The sequence below is a fragment of the Ipomoea nil genome, unplaced genomic scaffold, assembly GCF_001879475.1.
Source record: "Ipomoea nil cultivar Tokyo-kokei standard unplaced genomic scaffold, Asagao_1.1 scaffold0688, whole genome shotgun sequence".
Taxonomy (NCBI): Eukaryota; Viridiplantae; Streptophyta; class Magnoliopsida; order Solanales; family Convolvulaceae; genus Ipomoea; species Ipomoea nil.
Window position 1 is genome coordinate 5,917,113 of NW_017617116.1, and position 21,862 is coordinate 5,938,974.

General features: G+C 34.9%; 2 protein-coding genes across 2 annotated transcripts; both read right to left on the bottom strand.

Annotated features, from left to right (window-relative positions):
• Positions 1–1,632: 1,632 nt before the first annotated feature.
• Positions 1,633–4,468, bottom strand: LOC109175666 (probable serine incorporator). Its single transcript, XM_019324984.1, has 6 exons — positions 4,217–4,468; positions 3,439–3,675; positions 3,233–3,344; positions 2,971–3,145; positions 2,635–2,872; positions 1,633–2,138 (listed from the first exon to the last, which is right to left on the bottom strand). Exons 1-6 carry the CDS (start codon positions 4,389–4,391, stop codon positions 1,855–1,857), a joined length of 1,221 nt encoding a protein of 406 aa, XP_019180529.1. The 5' UTR covers positions 4,392–4,468; the 3' UTR covers positions 1,633–1,854.
• Positions 4,469–12,878: 8,410 nt separating this feature from the next.
• LOC109175664 (DUF21 domain-containing protein At4g14240-like) lies at positions 12,879–19,264 on the bottom strand. Its single transcript, XM_019324980.1, has 13 exons — positions 18,861–19,264; positions 18,087–18,163; positions 17,292–17,375; positions 17,082–17,195; positions 16,776–16,859; positions 16,537–16,608; positions 15,888–15,955; positions 14,833–14,920; positions 14,670–14,743; positions 14,229–14,592; positions 14,090–14,136; positions 13,898–13,979; positions 12,879–13,259 (listed from the first exon to the last, which is right to left on the bottom strand). The coding sequence occupies exons 1-13, from the start codon at positions 19,090–19,092 to the stop codon at positions 13,152–13,154; spliced, it is 1,494 nt and encodes a 497-aa protein (XP_019180525.1). The 5' UTR covers positions 19,093–19,264; the 3' UTR covers positions 12,879–13,151.
• Between the last annotated feature and the right edge of the window lie 2,598 nt (positions 19,265–21,862).

Consider the following 21,862-nt stretch of genomic DNA (forward strand, 5'->3'; position numbering starts at 1 on the left):
GTTGGATGAATTTGAATTGAAGGTTTGATTTAGACCGAACCACACCGAGTTATACGGTGATACGTATGATTTCAGATGACGTCACAAGTGGGGTTTACACTTGATAAGTCAAGTTTGCCATGACCAACTCACGGCCGAACTCATTTCGAGTTTCAGAAAACACTAAATTTCTGAATTCAAAAATTCTCAAACTCTATATCTCATTTAGAATGCAATGACCTTAAATAGTCATTAAGAACCAAATTACAACCACATGAATGAGATAGTTATTAAGAATATGATAAACTAATCCTACTTAACCAACTAAGATAAACATTAATAATAATATAATACTAACAAATTTAAATCTAAGATAACTTTAATATAATCATCTTAATTAAATAATAAAATTAATTCTACAATATTTTAATATTCTAACAACCAATTGTTTATTCTTGTGCCCACAACACATTTTATACTCTCTATTTTTACTCTATTTCACATGTTGTTCATTTTTCTGTAGACCTATATGATGAAAATAATCAATCCTAGTTTGACACATCAGGATGTATGAATAAGAGAGTATAATTTGGGAGTATGCATAGTAAACCTCTCTCTCACTCTCTCTCTCTCTCTCTATATATATATATATATATATATATATATATATATATATATATATATATATATATATATAGTAGGGTTTTAATGCAACACACTTAATCGTGTTTGCACACATTTAATTTACGTTTGCACACACTTAATCTAATCTAGACCATTAAAAAATATTAGATAGATGCACACGATTTGTTCTCATGTTCTCATCTAGAAAAGTGTTCTCATATGATCCTAAACCCCCCTCCCTCTCTCTCTATAATTATATATATATATATATATATATATATATATATATATATATATATATATATATGAGAATATAAGTAATTGGTAAATCTTAATTGATTGATAATTCAATTAATAAATTACGTGATTGTTTTTTGAATAGAAAGAATGGGAAAAATCCCAAAAAGAACATGATACAATATAAAGGGCATTTTCATTTGTACATTTTGGCAGTTTTTTCAAGAAAAAATTAAGGAGGAATTTGTGAACAAATAGAAAAGAATTTTTTAGAAATTTTATTCTTACAAATATAATTTTTTTGTGGGTTCCAGTCTTGAACTAAATGCCGCGTAAGTCAAAAAATTTTAGCACCGTTACATCCAACCTGAAGTGCACGCACTAGCTAAGCGCATGAAATTTGTTTTTTTTTTTCTTCTTCTTCTTCTTTTTTCCTCTTTTATCTCCTCCTTTTTTTTTTTTTCCCTCTTCTCTCCTCCCCACAAAATCATAAAAAAATCCATAACTATTGAGGAACACAATGAAGCTCATCTCTTGCTTGCACACTTCCAACAAATTAAAATAGCAGTCTCCACCTGACCGCCCCAGAACAAAGTTTAACTGGTTAATCAATTCAAAATAAATTAAAATTTTACTTTGCTAACTCCAAACAAAGTTCAACTGGTCAATCAATTCAAAATAAATCAAAATTTTACTTTACTAACAGTCACAAAAAACAAGGTACTAAAGACTAATTAAAACGCACCCCAATAAGAATTACCTCCTCCACTAGATTCTAGAGCAAGAGCGGTATCACAAATAACGTCAACACAATTTCTTTAAGCTAAATACTAGTAATGTTCACCATACTTAGATAAACAAGTGTTTATCAAGTCAGAAACACAATACAAACATGATTATAACAATCAATAGTTGGGTACAACCCGTATAACATGTAGATACATATAATGGAACACACACACACACACATATTAACATCCAAGATGAACGATGAATCCATCAGAGGATCAAGATTCAGAAGAATTCACGATCAGGGAAGAGCAGAGGTGCGACGAGGGACCAAAGATAGAGAGCGGCGGTGACCCACCCAGTGCAAATACGAACCCAAACCGAGGTCCAACCGACGTCTATAAGCTCCGTGCTCTCGGAGCTGCTAGTCCAACCGGCGAGAAGCATGGCGGAATACATGCTAGCCAAGGTGAATATCAGATGGAAGAACGAGTACGAGTAACTGACCGGTTCTCCCTTGGCTTTACCAGACTCCAGCTCGTCAGAGTCTAGAAGAGATTTCCTTTCTCCTGTAACACGGAATTCACATAAGCTATTAAGCTCGTTCCAAACTGAAGCATGTGCCCATCTCAACTAAAAGCCTAAGCTGATAATTGGATTGCACCATTAATGGTTATATGCTCAACAAGGCATAGCTCAGTGGTCGAAAGCCTGAGTGTGGGTGTAGTACCCGGATTTGAATCCTCAATAGGGGAGGATCTTAGCGTGGGGAAAAAAGCAAAGCACTCGGGCCCTGTGTCACTAAGGCAAATCCCGCGATTTACCTCCTCTCACAATCCCCGAGGCAGGGGTGAGGGGCCATCAGGTTTAGGGTTTAAACCTATTAAGCTCGTTTCAAATTAAACCACTCAAAACCGAACTCCCACAAAGCTCGTTTCAAGTTCAAGTTCAAGTTCAAGTCATCAAGTGTATCCTAGGGTTTAATTCCTAACACACCCACATATTCATTCCACCAATTCAATAAATAGAGAGCATAGTTACGGGATTTGTTCAAGATTGGTGTACCTGATCTGGGAGAAGATGGCGGGGACATAAAAGCGGTCGAAGACCCAGCACGAAGAGCAGAATACAGAACCGAGAGAACTGTCGTAAGCATCCCAAGAACGAGGGTACCGATAGTAACCGCTTTCGATTTGTGCAGGCCATTGCACGCATAATCTCGAGGTTCACTAGAGAGACCGGTATAGCACACATACGCACAATAGATAGATATCACAGAAGCAGGCAACAGACTTCCATTTACCTGCCCAGAAATCAAAATCACCGTAACAACACAAATGAAGGAAATCAAAGCTGTTTGAAGTGGATGGTAAACCGTAACAAAAACAAAACATTTCTTACCTTTGGGTGCAAGGCTATAACGGCAAATGCAAATGCAAGAATCATTGTCATAACGATGAAGAAGACGTTTAGTCCACAGTCATTCCCGGAAGGATTGAACCAAATAAACAAAATGCCCGAAAACGCATATGTAGCTAGGTAGCATGCTACTGAAACAACAAGTAAAGCAATGTACCTGTAGAAGTAACTTATATACTATTAGAAATAACAAATTGCGATTAGAATCACGAAAAACGGAAAACAGATAACAACTCGAACCAACCACTTCTGCTCGTCTTTGGCTACCCACGCATCATTCCACGAGTGCGTGGCATCCAATAAAATCAACACTTGAATTAGTAGAAAAAACCCGGCACCAAACTTCGAAATAATTGCTGCACACAGGGAAACAATGAAGATCGGGGGTAATCAAAATCATCATTCCGAGGAATACTTAAAACGCTGAACACACTTAAGCATACAACTAACCGTAAATATCTACAATAACATTTGGGAGGAAAAACATGAGGATGATGAGCACAACCCAAACAGCGAATTTTATAATCCATCCACCATGATGACATGAGTGACGCCTATCGTTTTGATCTTTCACTCCAATCATTATAAGGGCAAGAAGTCCAAAAAACAAGAAGTTCCCCAAGCTGACACGAAGAACTGCTTGCATTTGATACCATTCATTGCTATGACTTTCTGAATCATTTATCCCTACAATTTCAACCAATCAAGAAACGAAAAAGATTAACTTTGGGTAAATTGTGATAAAGAACAAACTAATTTCACAGACAACTTAGGTATTTCTCAGGTAATTTCACAGACAACTTAGTTTAATTTGAGCCCTTTTCCTATTTCTCAGGTATTTCCCTTCCAATTGCCTCTCAAAAAGAGACCTTTACACTGATAACCACACGCCCATCAAAGAAAAACCGCTAAAATTGCAGAAGCACAAAAGTTCCCAGCTCAGAAAAGCTAAGAACTTTACACAACAATTGATGAATCCTTTGTATGAATATATCAAAAAGGGCTAACAAATGAAAACCCAATAGATTCCCTTCCAATTGCCTCACAAAAAGAGACCTTTACACTTATAATCACACGCCCATCAAAGAAAAACCGCTAAAATTGCAGAAGCACAAAAGTTCCCAGCTCAGAAAAGCTAAGAACTTTACACAACAATTGATGAATCCTTTGTATGAATATATCAAAAAGGGCTAACAAATGAAAACCCAATAGAGAGGAGCTTACGAACATGAGAATTTCTTGAGGAGGGGAGCGGCGACTTCTCTGAGAACCCAGGAGACAACCAAGGAGAATCCAAAGATGAGGCAATAACCGAGCCTAGCAGAGCGGCTGCTGATCCCAGACGCCACCGAGGTGCAGAGACCGCACGTCAGAGACGCAAAGCAAGACGCCAAGCACGACATAGCTGAAGCTCAGGAGGAGATCGGCGGTGGGTTCGAAGGAGAAGCAATCATGGTACGAGGAAACGGTTCTTACAGTTATCGGACAAACAGATTATGTTAGAGAAGAAGTGTTTTGGGCTAAGGAAGCTTCAAGAGGGATTGGGTTGGGCTGTGTAGAAGGTTCTACGGATAACACATTGCCACGTAATGGTTTTGGATGAAGGCCCAAGATTTGTGTTCCAATATGCTTAAAATGCCTCATTTGTTTATTTATTTTGTTGACAAGAAAGAGATGATTCTCCGGAAGAGGTGGAGCATAATTTTCATATCAGAAGGTTATGAGTTTGATTATTATTGATAATTTTTTAATTGAGTTCGTCAGTTTTTTTTTTTTTGTGTGTAGTTTATCTATTATTTTATTTTGTATGATTTGCGGACTACTACACATAAGTGTGGTTTACTTGTACACAAAATCGAGTAGTAGCTGCATATTTTTTTTGCCCGTCAAAAAAGATTTAAAATGGTATATTGAAATTGCAAACGAAGACGACCCATGAAATCTCGAATGTTAAAGAGATATGAATATAATAGTCATGTTATAATGCAACGTGCAAATCTTGTTTGCTTAAGAGTCTGTTTTCTCTGATCCTATTACATTAAATGCCTCCACTGAAACTTGAACCTATCACCTCCCACATAAAGAAGCAACATGATACCATTAAATTACAAGATCCTTGGTAATTAAAGAGATCCGAATATAATGGTCACTCATGAAACTTCTAAATACTAAAAGGATAAATATTTGTTGCCCTACATATTGTACTAAGTGGCTTTCAGACTTGAGCTCACTACTCCATTTACAAGGAACAAACTACACACCCAATACTATTTTAAAGAAAAATCAACCTCTTTCCACATCAACTTCGAGTCCTCAAGTTGTTAGTGCTCTACATAACTGCACGGAGCGAAATTTTCAATTTTGGCTCCTACATACCTTGAACATGAAGAAGGACCGTGACTAAATTAGAATCTATTGGGTAGACGCTTAGAGTGTCAAATCCAATATCTTGTTACCGTCTCAATACAGTTAAAATGTGGCAATTATTGGTGATGTGCCAATAATAAATTTTAGTTTAAATTAGAAGAGTAATAGTTAGCTGAAATCATGGTCATATCTATACTAAACTACGCTATCTATGTGGAATGTCGGAGTATGACTATATGTGGTTACAGTGTATTTAAATTTTAATAATAAATATAAAATAACAAACGTGTACTGGTATCTACTTCTTTATTTTTCTATTTGTTTGGATTGTAATGTATCCTTGGGGAATATTGCCAACCTTACAAACACAAATGGTACAAGATACAATATGTATATATCCTGCCAACAAAGAAACTATTTCACAATATGTATTATAGTCATTGTACACTATATAGTCTACCATAATGGATATGATGAGGTGTTTGGAATGTATCTTTTTCTAGTTGCAAATGAACAGGTAGAAATGGGAACAGACCACTTGGTAACCACTCATTCAAAATCTCATATCTGAGAGTGAAGTGTCATTGGTGGGTGGTCTTTTTTTCTTCTTCTTTTTTTTTTTTTAGAAAAATATTTTTTGCTTTCTTTTAAAAAAGGAATGTTGTGATTGTAAAGTCTCAGTTAGTCACATCATATCACAAAACAAAACAACAAATGCACTACTGCAGACTACTACATCCCCATGCATTATTGGTGCAGTCTTAATTGGATGAACTATCTTCCTATTTTATTTGATTGACCAGAAAAACTTGTAGCCATTATTTGGTTATGCACTAAATCAGATAATTCTCACATTATGGTCATTGTCTGTAAAGAACTACAAAGAGATAAACCAATCTAAGTTATCCATGGACCATAGCTGATTAGTAGCTCAAATCAAGAAGGCTGATCAATAGGCTGGTTCATTAGGAGTAGAACGTAACTTGAAGCATTGTGGTTACCAAATTAAACCAACAATCTGACCAACTTTAATTTGTTGGAGTTGTCCTGCCTTGTGACCCTAGCCGGCAAAGGACCACCAGAAGATTTATATATATATATATATATATATGGGTTTTCGGGCAAATCGGGTGGGATTTTACCCAATCCTACCCGATTACTTATTAAATCGGAAATGGGTGTACAAAATCGCGGGTTTGCTTCTCGGGTTCGGATATTCTGTCCGTGTGTAATGTCGGGTCACAGATAGATCGGGTTGGACGGGTTATGCACAGTCCTACTAGAAGGTAAACCAGCCTAGATTATTCGTAAATGACCAACTCATCAAACCAAGAAATTAACGAATAGGCCCTATCACTGGAGTCAAACTTAAAACTCTGTAATTATCAAGCCAGCAACCCAACAGACTTAGCTAGGGTTTTTGAGTTCAAGAATGGCATGCCAATACATAGAGGAGCAACAGATTGTTCTGACTTTCTTGTCACAAGCAAAACACAGTCAGATTAATAGCCAGGGGCCAAAAGTTGCCACAACCAATAGCTCTGAGCCAAAATTAGCTGGAGATAGAATAGAGATCAATCTTCATTTTTTTTGCTAATTAGGTCCACTTTGAGTTGATCTGTTACCCAAAGATCTTATCTTTGATTCCCTTGTTTTCAAGATAAGGTGTGAAGACTTCTCTTCCATTCCTTTAACATGGCAGTGGGACATCAATGTTTCCATAAACAGGTCTTTGTACTGTTTGTTTGATTAATTTTCATCAAGCTTTGGTTCATCTGAACTTGATGTTGCACTCACTTGGCTTGACAGTACTGGGGTCTCTAAAAAGTTCAAATCTTTATTAAACCCTGTCAGATCAAACATTTACCACTATACCAAAAGTTATAGCTAAGGCGCAAGCAATTTTTATTTTTAAAGCCGCCACCGAACAATCACCACGTGGTACTCAATTTTTCAAGCCGTCACCGAACAATCACCACGTGGTGGTGGACAATTCCCAATTCCCTTCCTAGCACCTCTCCGAGTCACCACCCAACAATCTCAACATTCCCCTTCTAGGACTTGCTAGTCTCAATTACACAACATACTTTCAATCGGGTTCGAACCTGTGACTTACTCTCTCGAGCACTTACCACTACGTAGGAATGACAATGGGTCGGGTGTGGGTGGCGGAGGGCTACATCTACCACCCGACCCACCTTATATTTTTCTATAACCACCCTAGCCCGCATGGGATGAAAATTTTCAAAACTCACCGTATCCCACCCCACGGGGTGCAGATGTCCGTTACGAGTACCCACCACGTATTATCTTATTAATTTTTTTTTTTAAAAAAAGAGTATTTAAATTACTTACAGATAATAAAATAACAAAATTCACTAGTTATATTAAAATATAAAATAATATAAAAACTCAAATATAATAACTGAATTTGTTAATTTTAAAAAATAAACATATTAATTTAGAACTAAAAAGTTAGCAAAAGTTCTTGAAACTTTTATAATTAATTAACTAAATATTAGTATTTATTTACTACGGAGTATTAAATTTATAGGTGGTGGGTCGGGTGTGGTTATAAGTAGATTTTGCACAGAAAATCGAATCCAACCTGACCAAACCACATTATTTATACTTAAACCAACTCATGATTTATATTATCTGATTTCCAAAAAGCATTATATTTCTAATAATATTCTTTCTTCTTCTGGTGCAAAGGTGATTTGTGATGTGTATGCATGCATTTGCAGATGGGTTATTGCACAGGAGACAAATATATATATATATATATATATATATATATATATATATATATATATATATATGCACAGGGGACAAAAATATGTAAAATATTAATATGAGAATGGTGGAGCTTGTGGTGCTGTCTGGAAATGAAGCAGCACTGTTGTGTAAGCCACATACAGCATGCCAACTGTAGTTGTTGGTGAGAGTATTGAAGCTTGGACAGTCAGACAGCATGAACCCTGCTTTGTTTACTGTACCTTAAAGTTGAGGACTTTGAGGTTTGTGTGTGGGTGTGTATTATATATGTATTTGTATATGTATATGCATATATGTAATGTTGGAATTTTTAATATAAATGACATTTTAAATGGCTATTTTGTGGTATAAGTATATTTGAGGTCTACTTTTAATTTAGATCAGATTAAAGTGTATTCGGATTTTTTGTAGAGATCGAGACCCGCCCCGCAATTTCGTTTAGGAATTGAGTAAGGGGCAGACCTTCTCATGATAAGATACCTTAAAGGAGGTTTAAACAGGCCTTTAAGGCTCAATAAACGGGAGTTCCTTTCTTATTCACAACGATAAACCAAGGGGGAAACGCTGTTGTAGGAAGTCCTTATTGAACTCCTTTGTCTTTTTGAAAGGATTATAAAAAGTAATATAAACCTACTTTGTATTGATTGCACATCTTTTTGTCGGAGACTTAATGAGTCTCCCTTCCTAGAGACCTAACTTATCACAGTTCCGTTTGGGTTCCAATGAGACGAGGGATGCCTAACTCTTGTTCACCTCCGGTATCTCTAGATAGCGTTTGTGATAAGTGTGTTTAGCAATTGAGACATAACATAGTTTAGATTTAACCTTCCGAGGGAGGCTTACTCTGGGTAGAGTGAGCTGACCGGTTAATCCTAAGGGAGTAAGGAAGGTGTTGCTCAGACTCTGATCCCCCCGAGGGGGATTTTGGAGGGAAAACGTTTAAATATATTATACGCTCAAAACAAATAAGGTGTGAATTAGAAATTGATTCTCAAAGTAGACTTGAGTTGGAAATGAAGATGGAAATACTTTGAAAAACCGACCGAGAAATTGTGTGTTACATGATTCTCATATAAAAAAAGTTACGAGTTTAATTCTTAACTACTCTTTCAGTCGAGCTTGTAGCACACATATCCTCCAAATACAATTTACCTAGCAAGGTTTACCTAAAGCACGCCCCAAGTAGTGAATGTAGTTTCCCTAATAATCTCCCAAATTAAATATACATACACATTATATATATATATATATATATATATATATATATATATATATATATATATAGTTTACCTATGAGTAGTAGTCTGGGTATCTTCAATAATTGCAAGAATAGAATATAATATAATCTCTTACAAATTAATAACCACAATAATGAAACTTTAATTACAACACTTCTTCTCTACATGCAGTTGCAAGAATATAATAATTCAGATTATTAACAGCAAACCAGAAAGATGCATGATCATATATTCATATATATCCCATGGCAGGGAGACAAGCAGATGACTTGGCACATTCCCATCTTTTGCAAACAGGTGGGGCCCCACCCAAGGGGGCCCCACACCTGTCAACAATCATATCCATCTCCTGTGCTTCAACGTGTAAGGAGTGCAGTTTGCACAGTGACAACAGCACTATATATGCACCCACAAAACCAAGAACAACAACAAAGAAAATCATATCTTTTTCTTTTCTTGATTCATTAGGTTTCCCAAATCCTAAACCCCCAGAATCTCTGCCCAAGAATCGTTGGAAGAGATAAATCGCAAATCGCCTTATCAGTCTCCAGATTCTCACCCTTTGCTTGTACACTCGGTGTATATATAAGGGAATCCACATATATATCTTTAATCATAATGGAAAAGGATTCATCAATCTGCAGCTGGGTGCTGCAAATGCAGAAGCTCAAAATACGCCAGAGGTGCGGGAGATTCATACAGGAGCAAAGAACACGGCTCTATATAATCTGGAGATGTTCTATCATCCTTCTCAGCTGGAAAGATCGGCGCGCTAATGGCGATGATGACGATGAAGATGATGAATAAGCTAAGAACCCAGAAAATTAAACCCCAGATCAGATCAGATTTTATGAGTTTTAACTTGTACATGGATAATAGATAGATATATATATATATATATATATATATATATATATATATATATATATATATATATGTCTGTATACTTTGTGATATTACTTGTAAGGGTTCATGCACTGTGTGTGTAGTGTTCATGTTTTGCTAAGCATATATGAAACTGCAGCATCTCTGATGTGTTTTTGTTATGAAGAAGAAGAAGAAATTAAAGAATATTTTGCAGATATTTTCCCTCTTTTTTTTAGGGTTTCAGTGCAGTTCTTTATAATTATACCTATGATATATATTATGTACTCTTAGAAAGTAAAACTATTATGTTAATCGTAGTTATACTTTATTCTATAACTGCAAGGTTGGAGGTTCGGTTCTTGCTAGTAAGGGTGTATGAGTCAGGTTGATGACATATGAAAAAAAAAAAAAAAAAAAAAAAAACTAGCAACTACTATATATATGCACCAGATAAATTCTGCTCATAAGTTGGTAACTTGTAACATTCTGTTAAGAAAACTATTCTCCACCAACTCGACCATTCATTTTGGGCATTGTTAATAGTAAACAATACTGCTGACACTGCAATATGATTAGGGCAATTCACTCAAATGTCATCTATATATATATATATATATATATATATATATATATATATACATTAACATAATATTTGAGAATGTAGGAATAGGGAATGGAATTTGAATCAAATACTTAATAATTGGAATGAGTTTTAACAAGAGTTACGTGATTATTTGATAGTAAGCAAGAATTAAAATTGTTTCAAAATTTGTTATTTGGTTATGCATGTAATCATGAAATCCTATATATGGCATGACTTACTGAATTTTTATTTTTTTTTGAATGCCATGACTTACTGAACTTTTTTCTTCTTTAGTTTTTTTAATTATGTGTGTATATAGATGATGATAATGGTGATTGATGGAATTATAATTAATTGACCCGGGCCCGGGGTATGTGATTATACGGATTGATAAGCTCACGCAAAAAAATATATAAAGAGATCAAATGGACAATTGAGAATAATTGTAATGATATTGAGTGGATTAAAGCTTGAATATTCCAAGATAATTGTAGGACTATATAGGACATGAATGTGTAAATGATATTGAATATGTCTGTAATGCCAAGACAAATTATATGCATATTTATACAAGGGACGGACCATTTCGGTCATCGATCACATGCACCATTTTCTCCGAAAGTTAATTACTAAAATGGTCCCTTGACTATAACGAAATTATCAATTTGGTGCCGAGTTAACGGACGTCTAACGGTTAGGACCATTTCGGATGATTAAAAAAAAAAAAAATCGTAGTTATGGACTAAATTGATAAATTTTAAAAGTTGAGAACCAAATTGATGAAATCCTCATAGTCGAGGGACCAAATCAGTAATTAACTCATTTGCAATATCTCCATCAATGATGTTGAGAGCTGAGAGATTGAGTATTAATATAAAAGATTTTAGATTTGTGAATTATCACACCCTATCTAAGGGTGTGTTTGGAAACTCGAAAAATAACTTCTCATTTTTCAAAAAACATTTTCATTTTCGGTGTTTAGTTGCATTCCAAAATACTGTCTTGGTGTGTTTGTTTCATTTTCAAAAAATAAGCAGAATTATACAATATATTGTAACACTGCACTGGTGAATTATTTATATAAATAAGCAAAACCAGCAATACTTATTTTTTAAAAAAAAATTAACATTGCACTAGGTTCTGGCTGTGGGTTTTCATCCCCACAGCCGGAAACCATCACCGGTGATTGAGGTCTGCCAGATCCACCACTGGTAATGGTGGACGACGAGAAAGACGACGAAGAACCGGCAGCAAAAAGATGAAGAAGGTCGTGATTTCTCTCTGGTAGCAAGAAGATGAAGAACCTGCAGCAAGAAGATAAAGAAGATAGTCGTTTCGCGTAATTGAATCTTGAAAAATGACTTCTCCTGTTTTTTTCACACTTACCAAACACTGAAAATCCAGAAAATGATTTACATAAATCATTTTTTGGGTTCCAAATAAACTAGCCCTAAATATAAAGGCTATGATAGTAAGTTCACACCCCAAAATCCTTATTTAAACAAAATTTTAATTAGAAAAAAGTGTCAAATTACCCCTAAATATAATGAATAATGCACTTAGGTCTCTTAACTGGAAAAACTTCAATAAGTCCCCTTAATCCAACAAAACAGTGCAATTAAATTCTATTATTATTATCTATTTATTAGCAAGCTACCACGCACTTAAATAGTGTTGAACAAGCTGACACGTACAACCGAGCCATGGTTAGGTAGACATTGATTTTACTTTTTATTATTTTATCTATTTTTTAATTTAAAAAATAGTCACCAGCCAAAATCAACTTGTGGTTTCCACCATTGACGTACAACCGAGCCATGGTTGTTTGTCCACATCTAGACCTCTAAAGAAGTCTAGATATGATGAGACGAAGGTGGGGAACAGATTATAGTGTTAACATAATAGACCAAAACTGAACACAAAGCATATTTAAAGACTAATATGAATGACAATTGTGAGAGACTCTCGCTAACTGGGAACGAAAAATACAATTCTATGTAAAAATGCATAAATTAATTATTATTTTTTAAAAAAAAATATTATTATTCTTCACAATATGGAGAAAAAGAAGCCATAATTTTATAAAAAAAAATATCATTTCAACATATGGGAAGAAGTAACAGAGTGCAAAAGAATATAATATACACTTCGCATTCACACATTTAAATCTCAGTAAAATTTGGGTTTTGGTCGGTCATAAACTACAGAGCCTCTTAAAGGATGCCTTTTTTTCTTTTCCCTTCTCTTTTCATGGCATTCTCACTTCTCAGAGGATACAGTCTAAACAAATTACGTACTCTGAATAACTCTAGAAAACTTGGCTGCATTAACTATTTCTTGTTCCCAGGAAGAGGATCGGGGCCGAGATGTCCTCTCTTTGAAACCGAGACATCCTCGCTTGACTTTCTCGGGGTCTGTCCTTGTCTATTCTGCCCTCCCTGCGTAATTGAAAAGGAATCAGCGAACGAACCTCAGACAACAGGATGCAATATTAACACTCAGCATGTAAGTAACATAAAGCTCTAACTGTTGAAAGTGCAGTTCAACAGCAAAACAATCAAATAAGAGATTCAGATAGTGCCACAATTGCTCCCATGAAGTAACTATTTGCGTGACTGATTCAGAATTCTTATTCATATTTTCCAGTTAGATGTGAGAAGTGAGGCAAAATATAGTTTTTTTGCTGCAAATACAAGGCATTAGGTACACAGGAATTGGAATTCTTTTCCCTAATAATTCTTTAGCATGTACAATTCCATTGTTTGGAATTCCACAGCAAATGGGAAAGGAAAAAATATTGTATCGGCAAATTTGCCCTTATTAGGGCATTTTAGTCTTTATATCACTTCTTCCATTTCAATTCCCAGTAATTCTATTTCTGCCTACCAAACAATGAAATTTGAATTCCCACTTTATTCTTTTCCTACGGAACTACAATTCTTTTCCCCCCTAATTTCCTCCTTCCAACCAAACGCCCCGTATAGAAGATGAATGGTAAAAGCATATAAAAGAGTTTCAGTATCAGGATCAGTCTTTCTAAAGGTAAGGCCCTAAGGGTAAGAGAATATGCTCTTACAGCTGCTTTTTGGGCGGTCAGCCTCCTAGTCGATGGAGCACGAGCCACTGATGAAGCAGCTGCAGCTGCAGCCACACGTATCCTGCAACATCAAATAAATTTTACATTTTGCATGCAACAGTGCGAGAATAATTAATTAATTCAAAACTTTTTAATCTTAAAGATGAACTAAGTTTGCAAGTATTTGAGCACCTTTTATGTACATCAACATACTCATCGGTCTCGTCTACTATTTCCTCCTGCATCATTTTGGAATTTTGCAACAGTTACTTTACCTCCAACCACAACAAATGAAAGAGATGTAATGGGAATTAAATGAACCAAATCCAACCTGCAAAAGCTCTTCAAACACATCTTCCAGGGTGATGATGCCAATTACTTCACCATCCTCGAGATCCTCTAAGGATTGAGGCAGGCCATTTGTTTCAGTATCATTAGATGCTAGGATGTTTATGGGAGCTGGGACCACTGCCTTCTCAATATCAACCACAACACTATCCGATTTCTCATCCTTCTTGGTGAGCAAAGGAGTAGTTAACTGAGAATTCCCATCAGTTTCAGCTGCTTCAGATTGTTCATTTTCTACTAATGGAGGGTTTTTACTTTTGCCTTTCACCTTCACTACAGCAGCCATGTGACTGCTACCTTTCTGAAACTCATTCAGTATGTCATATAGGGGCATATCTGAAGGAACCCTGAAGAGATGCATAATAATTAATAAACAATGATTTTGACATACAATCATAAAAGCAAGTAAAGGATAAATACATACCGAGGAATTCTGCGGATAGAAACAGCACTAACTGGGGTCTCAGTTTCTGCCCGAACAGTAAGAAGGCTTTTGACCTAGCATTGTGCAGATATGAAAACATGAAAAAAACTCACTAGAGTAACACGATTGCTGTTCAAAATTGTTCTTGGGATTAAGAACTCACCAGCAGAAGCCCAATAATATTCTTTGGATTGCCAGAGTAGACAGGGACTCGACTGTGACCTCGAGCAAGAATTTTTCCCATTGCTTCCCTGACATGAGGGAAAGACAAGAAAAGGAAATAAGAAGGTTAACCAACATTCAAGTGGTCCATTACTAGCAGAGATTAACCTTTTATGAGAATATATGCAAACTGCACGGGACAAAATATAAAACTGTTTGCTGACAAAGGATACACACACACACACATTCTAATTTGTCAGTGTATTAAGAATTTGCTTTTGCATACAAACGTGCAAATAAGGTCAATTGTGGAAAATTATTCATCTAATGAACCCACTATTATCCCAGAAACTTAACACATGGCAACAAAAATGTTCAGGATGAAAATAAAGGTATGGCGGTATGGTCTACATTCCTGCACTAAAAACTGGATTGAAAACACAGAGAAATCAATCATGTTATAACACTCAGTTTGAACCTTGTGAATAATCTGGATCCTAAAGTTGTACTATGACCCAAGTCTTCAACAGTTAATTTTGGAGCAAAGGTGATGAAAATGTTGCATTTTTGGAGAGGCAAACAATGTTCTTGTAGCATTAGAATCAAAGATAATACTTTTCTCAGAAGTTCATTAACCATTAAAAAAAAAAAAGCCTCTAGAGAATAAGAACTTCACAGAGATTGTATACCCATTTGATAATTGATCAGGCACTGAGAGTCCAAGGATCTTTAAAAAAATTAAAATTAGAATAGTTCCATAACATCATTCAGATAGAGAAGCTAAAATTATACTGCAGCTTGTTGCACTAATAAATATCAGTCACACTCTTAATAGCTGATTCTCCTTTGATAAAAAAAAGTACAATGATCCCTACTGAACCTAGTGGAGCCATAAACTTCACGTTGAACTGTTGAAGTTGACCTAAAAGCTACTAAACAGACCATTCACAATACTGTTATATATATATATATATATATATATATATATATATATATATATATATATATATATATATAAAATAATGGAAACTAGTGCATGTATTTAATGGTACTCACCAGTCTAGTTTTGAATTGACATCCAGTGAAAATGTTGACTCAATGGGTGTCATGGCCTCCTCAGCTGTCTGGTAGGAAGTATTAGAAAATGCAAATAAAAGAAAACAAGAAATCAATATACCCACTTATGCCAGACTATTTTGATTTTATATACACACAAACACACTTGAGCATGCACACATATATAAAGAGAGAGAAGATTGAAGAGATCCATAATTAGGATCTACATAATATTTAAAAACTGAAGTCCGATTGGCCAACTTGAGATAAATTTTACACCATCATACCCCCCCCCCCCCACCCCCCACCCCACCCCAAACAAATTATCCATGGTCCATCCTTTCTGTTACTGTTACCCTAAATAATGGCATCTTAGATAAGAGGAAGCATCTTAGATAAGAGGATCAAATGCAGATGATCATAGGATTGAGGGTGGAAAAGAGACCAGCAATATGCACTACGTAACATGTTAATGAAGAAGAGAAGATTAAAGAATATGTTGGTAAGATTTAATTATTAATGCTTCACATAGCATGTTAATATAAATTAATCAAGATTAGAAGGTGTTATCATGCAATAGGTGTACAGCCAATAAACGTAGTCATGTTTTGAAGGTGTGGGTATGGGACTATTTCAGCACCCAGATTACCTTTTCAGTCAAATCCAGTGCTCCACTAATAATAGTTGTTTCATCATGTGTGAGTTCACCCCCCTTGCCAGCCTGCAGATAGAAATCATTAACATAACAAAGCAAAATACAATGGCCACTTTAATATGGATTTCCAAAACATATAATAGAACTTATCCACGTGCAAAAGACATTAAAGTTAAACCAGTTGATAATTTATCATTTATTAAAAAAAAAAAAAAAAAAACAGAGACACTGACCTCTTGACCGTGGATAGAAACAAGAGCTTTCAACTGAGCACGTCTGAACAAAGCTTCATTATGTCCTAATACCCAGTCCAGCATCTGGAACAGAAGCCAACACAAATCAAGTTGCAATTTACTCAAATAGTTTAAGTGTCATATTATCAAAGTTAACAGAATATTTGCTCCCAACAACTTCCAATTTCAACATCACACAGCAGGTGCAGCACAGAAACTATATTTCCTCTAGACTACAACATCTAAATAAAGTTAATGATTGCAAAGCTTTACTTGTAAAGCAATTTCACATAGAGGAGAAATTACCTTTCCAATAGGATAGGAAATAGGGTAGCAAACGATCATTAGGAAGCGAACAAGCCAGACAAAATTTGCTCCTACAGCAAGTCCATACCTGGTGCATATTGCTTGAGGAATAACCTGTCAGCAAAGAAAGACAGAAGGATCAAAGCATAAGAAATAGTTCTTAGAAGTAAATACTACAGAACCTAATTATAGTATTTGCCTGGAACTTACCTCTCCAAATGCTAACACAAAAGTTACAGACAGGATAATAGCAACATATTGGTTGAAAATTTTGTCCAAATATATAGGAAGGGCCTGTGAATGTCAAGAAGTATAAAAAAAAATTATTATTATATTACTATCAATTAAAACATATTATTGCATAGTTCTTGAAGAAAAAAAAAATAAAATAATAAATATCCTCCCTTGAATGTTGGACATGGTTAGTTGCCAAGTGCTAACCCTTTGACCGTTTAGTCATGGGTTCAAGATTAATTAAGCATACTAGCAATCCAATCATCATCATCCAGAATCAGCAGTTCTATAAGAGCATTCAACTACTAGACTTAAACCCTCCATATTGCCCAATATCTTGTAGTTCATATGTTGTCTGATAGTTCCATGAAGGTGGAGGCAGGCTCAATTAGCAATGCAATGAATAATAGAACGGGATAATATGCATCACTTCTTTAAATCTAGGAGGTAATGCTTATTATATTTCGTTATGTTTTAGATTTTTTATCATTGAGAAAATAATGGGAGTGAGTTTTAGTATAATTCTTCAATTTTATTTCTTCTTTCATTTTCCATTTTTCAACTATTCTAGATGGTTATGGTTGAGAAGATGTAGAATCTCGGTGTCTATGAGGTGAATGTAGATTCTGTTGTACTCTTTACCGCTAGTTCTTCCACCCTTCCCAGGCTATATTCTATCAATTATTTAATCAGCATATACTCATTACATTTTGCAAATTTATGCAAGGAACTAGAAAATCTATTCAAGAAAATAGCCATTTTAGTTGTTACCTCCATCGAAGCAGCATTACATAGAAGCAAGGTTACAAGAAGCTGATGTTGCTTTTGAACAACTGGGAATATTGTAGCTGAAAATACGCATTGCATGAAATGCAGTAAATATATGAGTGAGAAAGATACATTCAAAGTTAATGAATAATGATATATGAAATCTGGGGCTGGCATAAAAACAATGTGATGCATCAGAATTTGCTACAGGTAACACCTTTTTCAAGCGTACCCACTTAAACCCCAAAAGATTGGTCATAGTTCTGTTTCATCTATGTATCCTTTTATCATGTGAGTTCTCTCTCTCTCTCTCTCTCACCATTTCACTTAATCCATTTGTGCCTTTAGAGAGAAGACCACATTCTGAAGCATAGTCCTATTTTACCCATTTGTCTTCAGCCATATTAAAGACTACCGCTCAACAACTCTACTGCTAAATTAGTTGATCCATACACATGAAATCAACAAAACCTACGAGCAGCCTAAATTAAATTGCCATCTTAACTTACATAAGATCAACTTCCATAAACTCACAGCTTCTACAAGCTGCCACATAGCTTAATTGCACATATCACCTAATCATCACTATACCTCCACATCTTGTGTAATTACCTTATCAAAAAATTGAGGTAGTAAACTTTTACATTGAAATTTTGAAATTGTCTATTCCCGTGTAAGCTTCCAAATCTTTCTGATACTTACGGAGCTACGCATAGATATAAGCAGTAATTACTGGTACACAGATGAAGTATTGGCGTGATTAATCAAATGGTGAACCTGCTTGTTTCTTCTCGGTAGGAGTTCCGCTGCGCTGGAGGATCTCGAGCTCGACGAGGCCCAAGGACATGAGGCCTAGGGTGAGGCCGGACATGATTCCGGCGAAGAGGACTAGGATACATGAGATCCCGGCATAGAGATACCATGTGAGTGTGCCGAATTCTATCTCTGCACCTAGCGTCATCTCCCTTGTGGTCATTCGGACCACCGCCAGCGCATTGATTAGATGCATAATTTTGCCTTTTAGCTCTGATCTCCTCCTCCTCCTCCTCCGGCGGGAGCCTTCTTTTCCGATCAGTCGAGAAATGACTTTCTATATGGATTATGGCAGCAACTTTTTACTTCCTTTTTTCTTTTCACCCTTTATTTTGGTTTGTTCCCGTATAATGCAGATAAATCTAAAATCCTTTCTTGTCACAATGTCACGTGCCTCAATTGTATATTAGATGGACTGATTAAAATTCAATTAAATTAATCTCGAATAATAATACAATATATATATATATATATATATATATATATATATATATATATATATATATATATATATAAGTTAACAATACAATTGATGGGTAATATAACAAAATTATGGGGGTAAATGAGCCGGGCAGCTCGGCTAAAGTTTAGTTCGAGCTTGGTCAACTTCGAGCTCGAGTCAGCTCGTTTCGTAATCGAACCGAGTTCAAGCTTTAATGTTTTAGACTCGTGACTCGTCGAGTCATATATATAATTATAGGCGAGATGCTCGACTCGAGCTTGGTCAGTTTCGAGCTTGAGCCAAACTCGAGTCGACTCGTTTCATATCCGAGCTGAATTCGAGTTCGGCTCGGTTCGTTTTCACCCCTAAATAAAATTGTCAACATAATAAGTTATGTTTTAGCTAAATTTTTAAACTTCTCGACCTTCAGGCTAAAAAGCTAACCACTAAACTAGAGCATTGTTAAACTTCTCGAAGTTGACCGGCTCAAATTGAGAAAATTTGAATTTGGACTCATGATCATGTTGTTACAAGTTTATAGCATTAACCAATTCAATTGGAATTATTATTTTTATTCTAATTATTATTCTACCTGCATAATGTTTAGATCCAAAATTTTATTAACTATATTTAATGTATTAGAAATATTTATAATCACATGCTTAAAGAATATTGTATTTAACAAAAATACAATACGCATTTAATATTGAGTAACTCATAACTTAAAACAATTATAAATATGCATTATTAATGGCACTTTTTATTTTAAAAATAATTCATTGTTCCCACACGCGGTAAAATTTCCATTTCAGATAGATTTTTAACGTCTACGCGTATGATGGGTCGTTTTCAATGACCAAATGCCATTCCGTATTCCGCAACCCCGTACGAAATTTCTTTTTTCCATATACGTGACTAATCCATTTCACCGAAAGTTCAAGCCAAGCATTTGATAATTGGGCAAATTATGCTGTGCATCCGTATACACCCTGCATGGTGCATACAGATGTAAAAACGACATCGTTTTACATAAAACGCATGTCCTATTTAAAAAAAAAAATCAGTTTCGATTCCAAGCAACAATATTATGTTATTCATTTTTAGTTCATTCATTTTGAATTTTTTAGTTATGAAATTCTGGAAGTGTAGTTATGCAATTCTGGAAGTGTAGTTATGCAATTATGGATGTGTAGTTATTAAGTTATGGACGTGTAGTTATGCAATTCTGGAATTATAGTTATGCAATTATGGAAGTGTAGTTATGCAATTCTAGATGTATATTTATGAAATTATTGAATTGTAGTGAAATTATGGATGTGTAATTATGCAATTCTGTTTTTTTTTTTTTTTTTTAAGTTAGATGCCAAAACAACGTCGTTTTTGCATCTGTATGCACAATGCACAACATAATGCTCCTGATAATTGACTCCAAATATGTGTATATAATATAAATAAATCAACAAATAATATTTCAAACTATTAAATTACTAGTTACCACACGTGCATTGTGCAAATAATTTAATTCTCAAGGTATACTTTTAAAGGAAAATACTTCATGTACCCCCAAAAATTTACTTCCTACTTTTACTCCCGCTTGTGTTCAATTTGGAGGAAGAAAAAAAAATAGATAAACAGCATGGCCCCCTATAAAATTGAGCAGTCAAAGCATGCCAAATCATAGGAAATACAAAATGGGAGTATGAATTGGGAGTAGAAGTACTCATTTTTAAATTAGTGTTTTTTAATTTATCAAAGTATAATTTGATATCATGGTGTATATCAATACAAGATTATCAAATCTTTCATAAAAGTAAATATTTCAAAAATGCATAACTATTACTTGTGCCAGAAGTGTTGGACTAACTTATGCAATAGCAATTTTAGAGGGAAACACCCTCACTAGACAGTACCTAAGCGTAGTTTTTGCAACACAAAATCATATTAATTGGTGTGATCCATGTTTCCTCTTGTTGCAACTTCCGCCAAAAATGATTTATTGATGGGAAAATGACACTTTTTCCCCCTGAGTTATATACCTATAACATATTTTCCCCCTAAATTATTGAAGTGACTGTTTTTCCCCCTGAAATGTTAAATGGACATATTTACCCTTAAACTAAATATTCAATTTATTTTTTTTCTCCAACAAATTATGACCATAATTTGGTTCAAACCAAACAAACACTATAGCAACCAAACCGAAATATTCCAATTACAATTTAGAATTGAAATTCGATATTTAGAGTTTATTAAAATCGTGAACCGGAACGGGTGGTTCATGTTCTGAACTGAAAAAATAAAATACATTTATTGTTGAATTTAGATTATTTTAAAATAAAAAATAAAATTTTAAAATAAAGACGGTTCAAAATCGCGAATCGGATCCCGAACCGCCGGTTCACGGTTCAAGATTCAATTTTTTTTGATACATAATTTTAATAAATTGACATTTAAATATTGGGTTCTATATCTGAATTATAACCGGAAACTATTAATTCGATTGCTTTAGTATCCGATTCAATTC

Bases quoted from the DNA above. Each gene is read 5' to 3' on its own strand.
- LOC109175666 (XM_019324984.1), bottom strand. From the start codon at position 4,391: ATGTCGTGCTTGGCGTCTTGCTTTGCGTCTCTGACGTGCGGTCTCTGC. The intron at 3,345-3,438 runs GTTAGTTGTATG...CCCTGTGTGCAG, and splicing joins TGTTATTGTAGATATTTACG to CAATTATTTCGAAGTTTGGT. The intron at 2,873-2,970 runs GTAAGAAATGTT...ATTTCTGGGCAG, and splicing joins TTATAGCCTTGCACCCAAAG to GTAAATGGAAGTCTGTTGCC.
- LOC109175664 (XM_019324980.1), bottom strand. From the start codon at position 19,092: ATGCATCTAATCAATGCGCTGGCGGTGGTCCGAATGACCACAAGGGAG. The intron at 17,376-18,086 runs GTAACAACTAAA...TGACATTCACAG, and splicing joins GTAATGCTGCTTCGATGGAG to GCCCTTCCTATATATTTGGA. The intron at 13,260-13,897 runs GTAAGAGCATAT...TCAATTACGCAG, and splicing joins TGACCGCCCAAAAAGCAGCT to GGAGGGCAGAATAGACAAGG.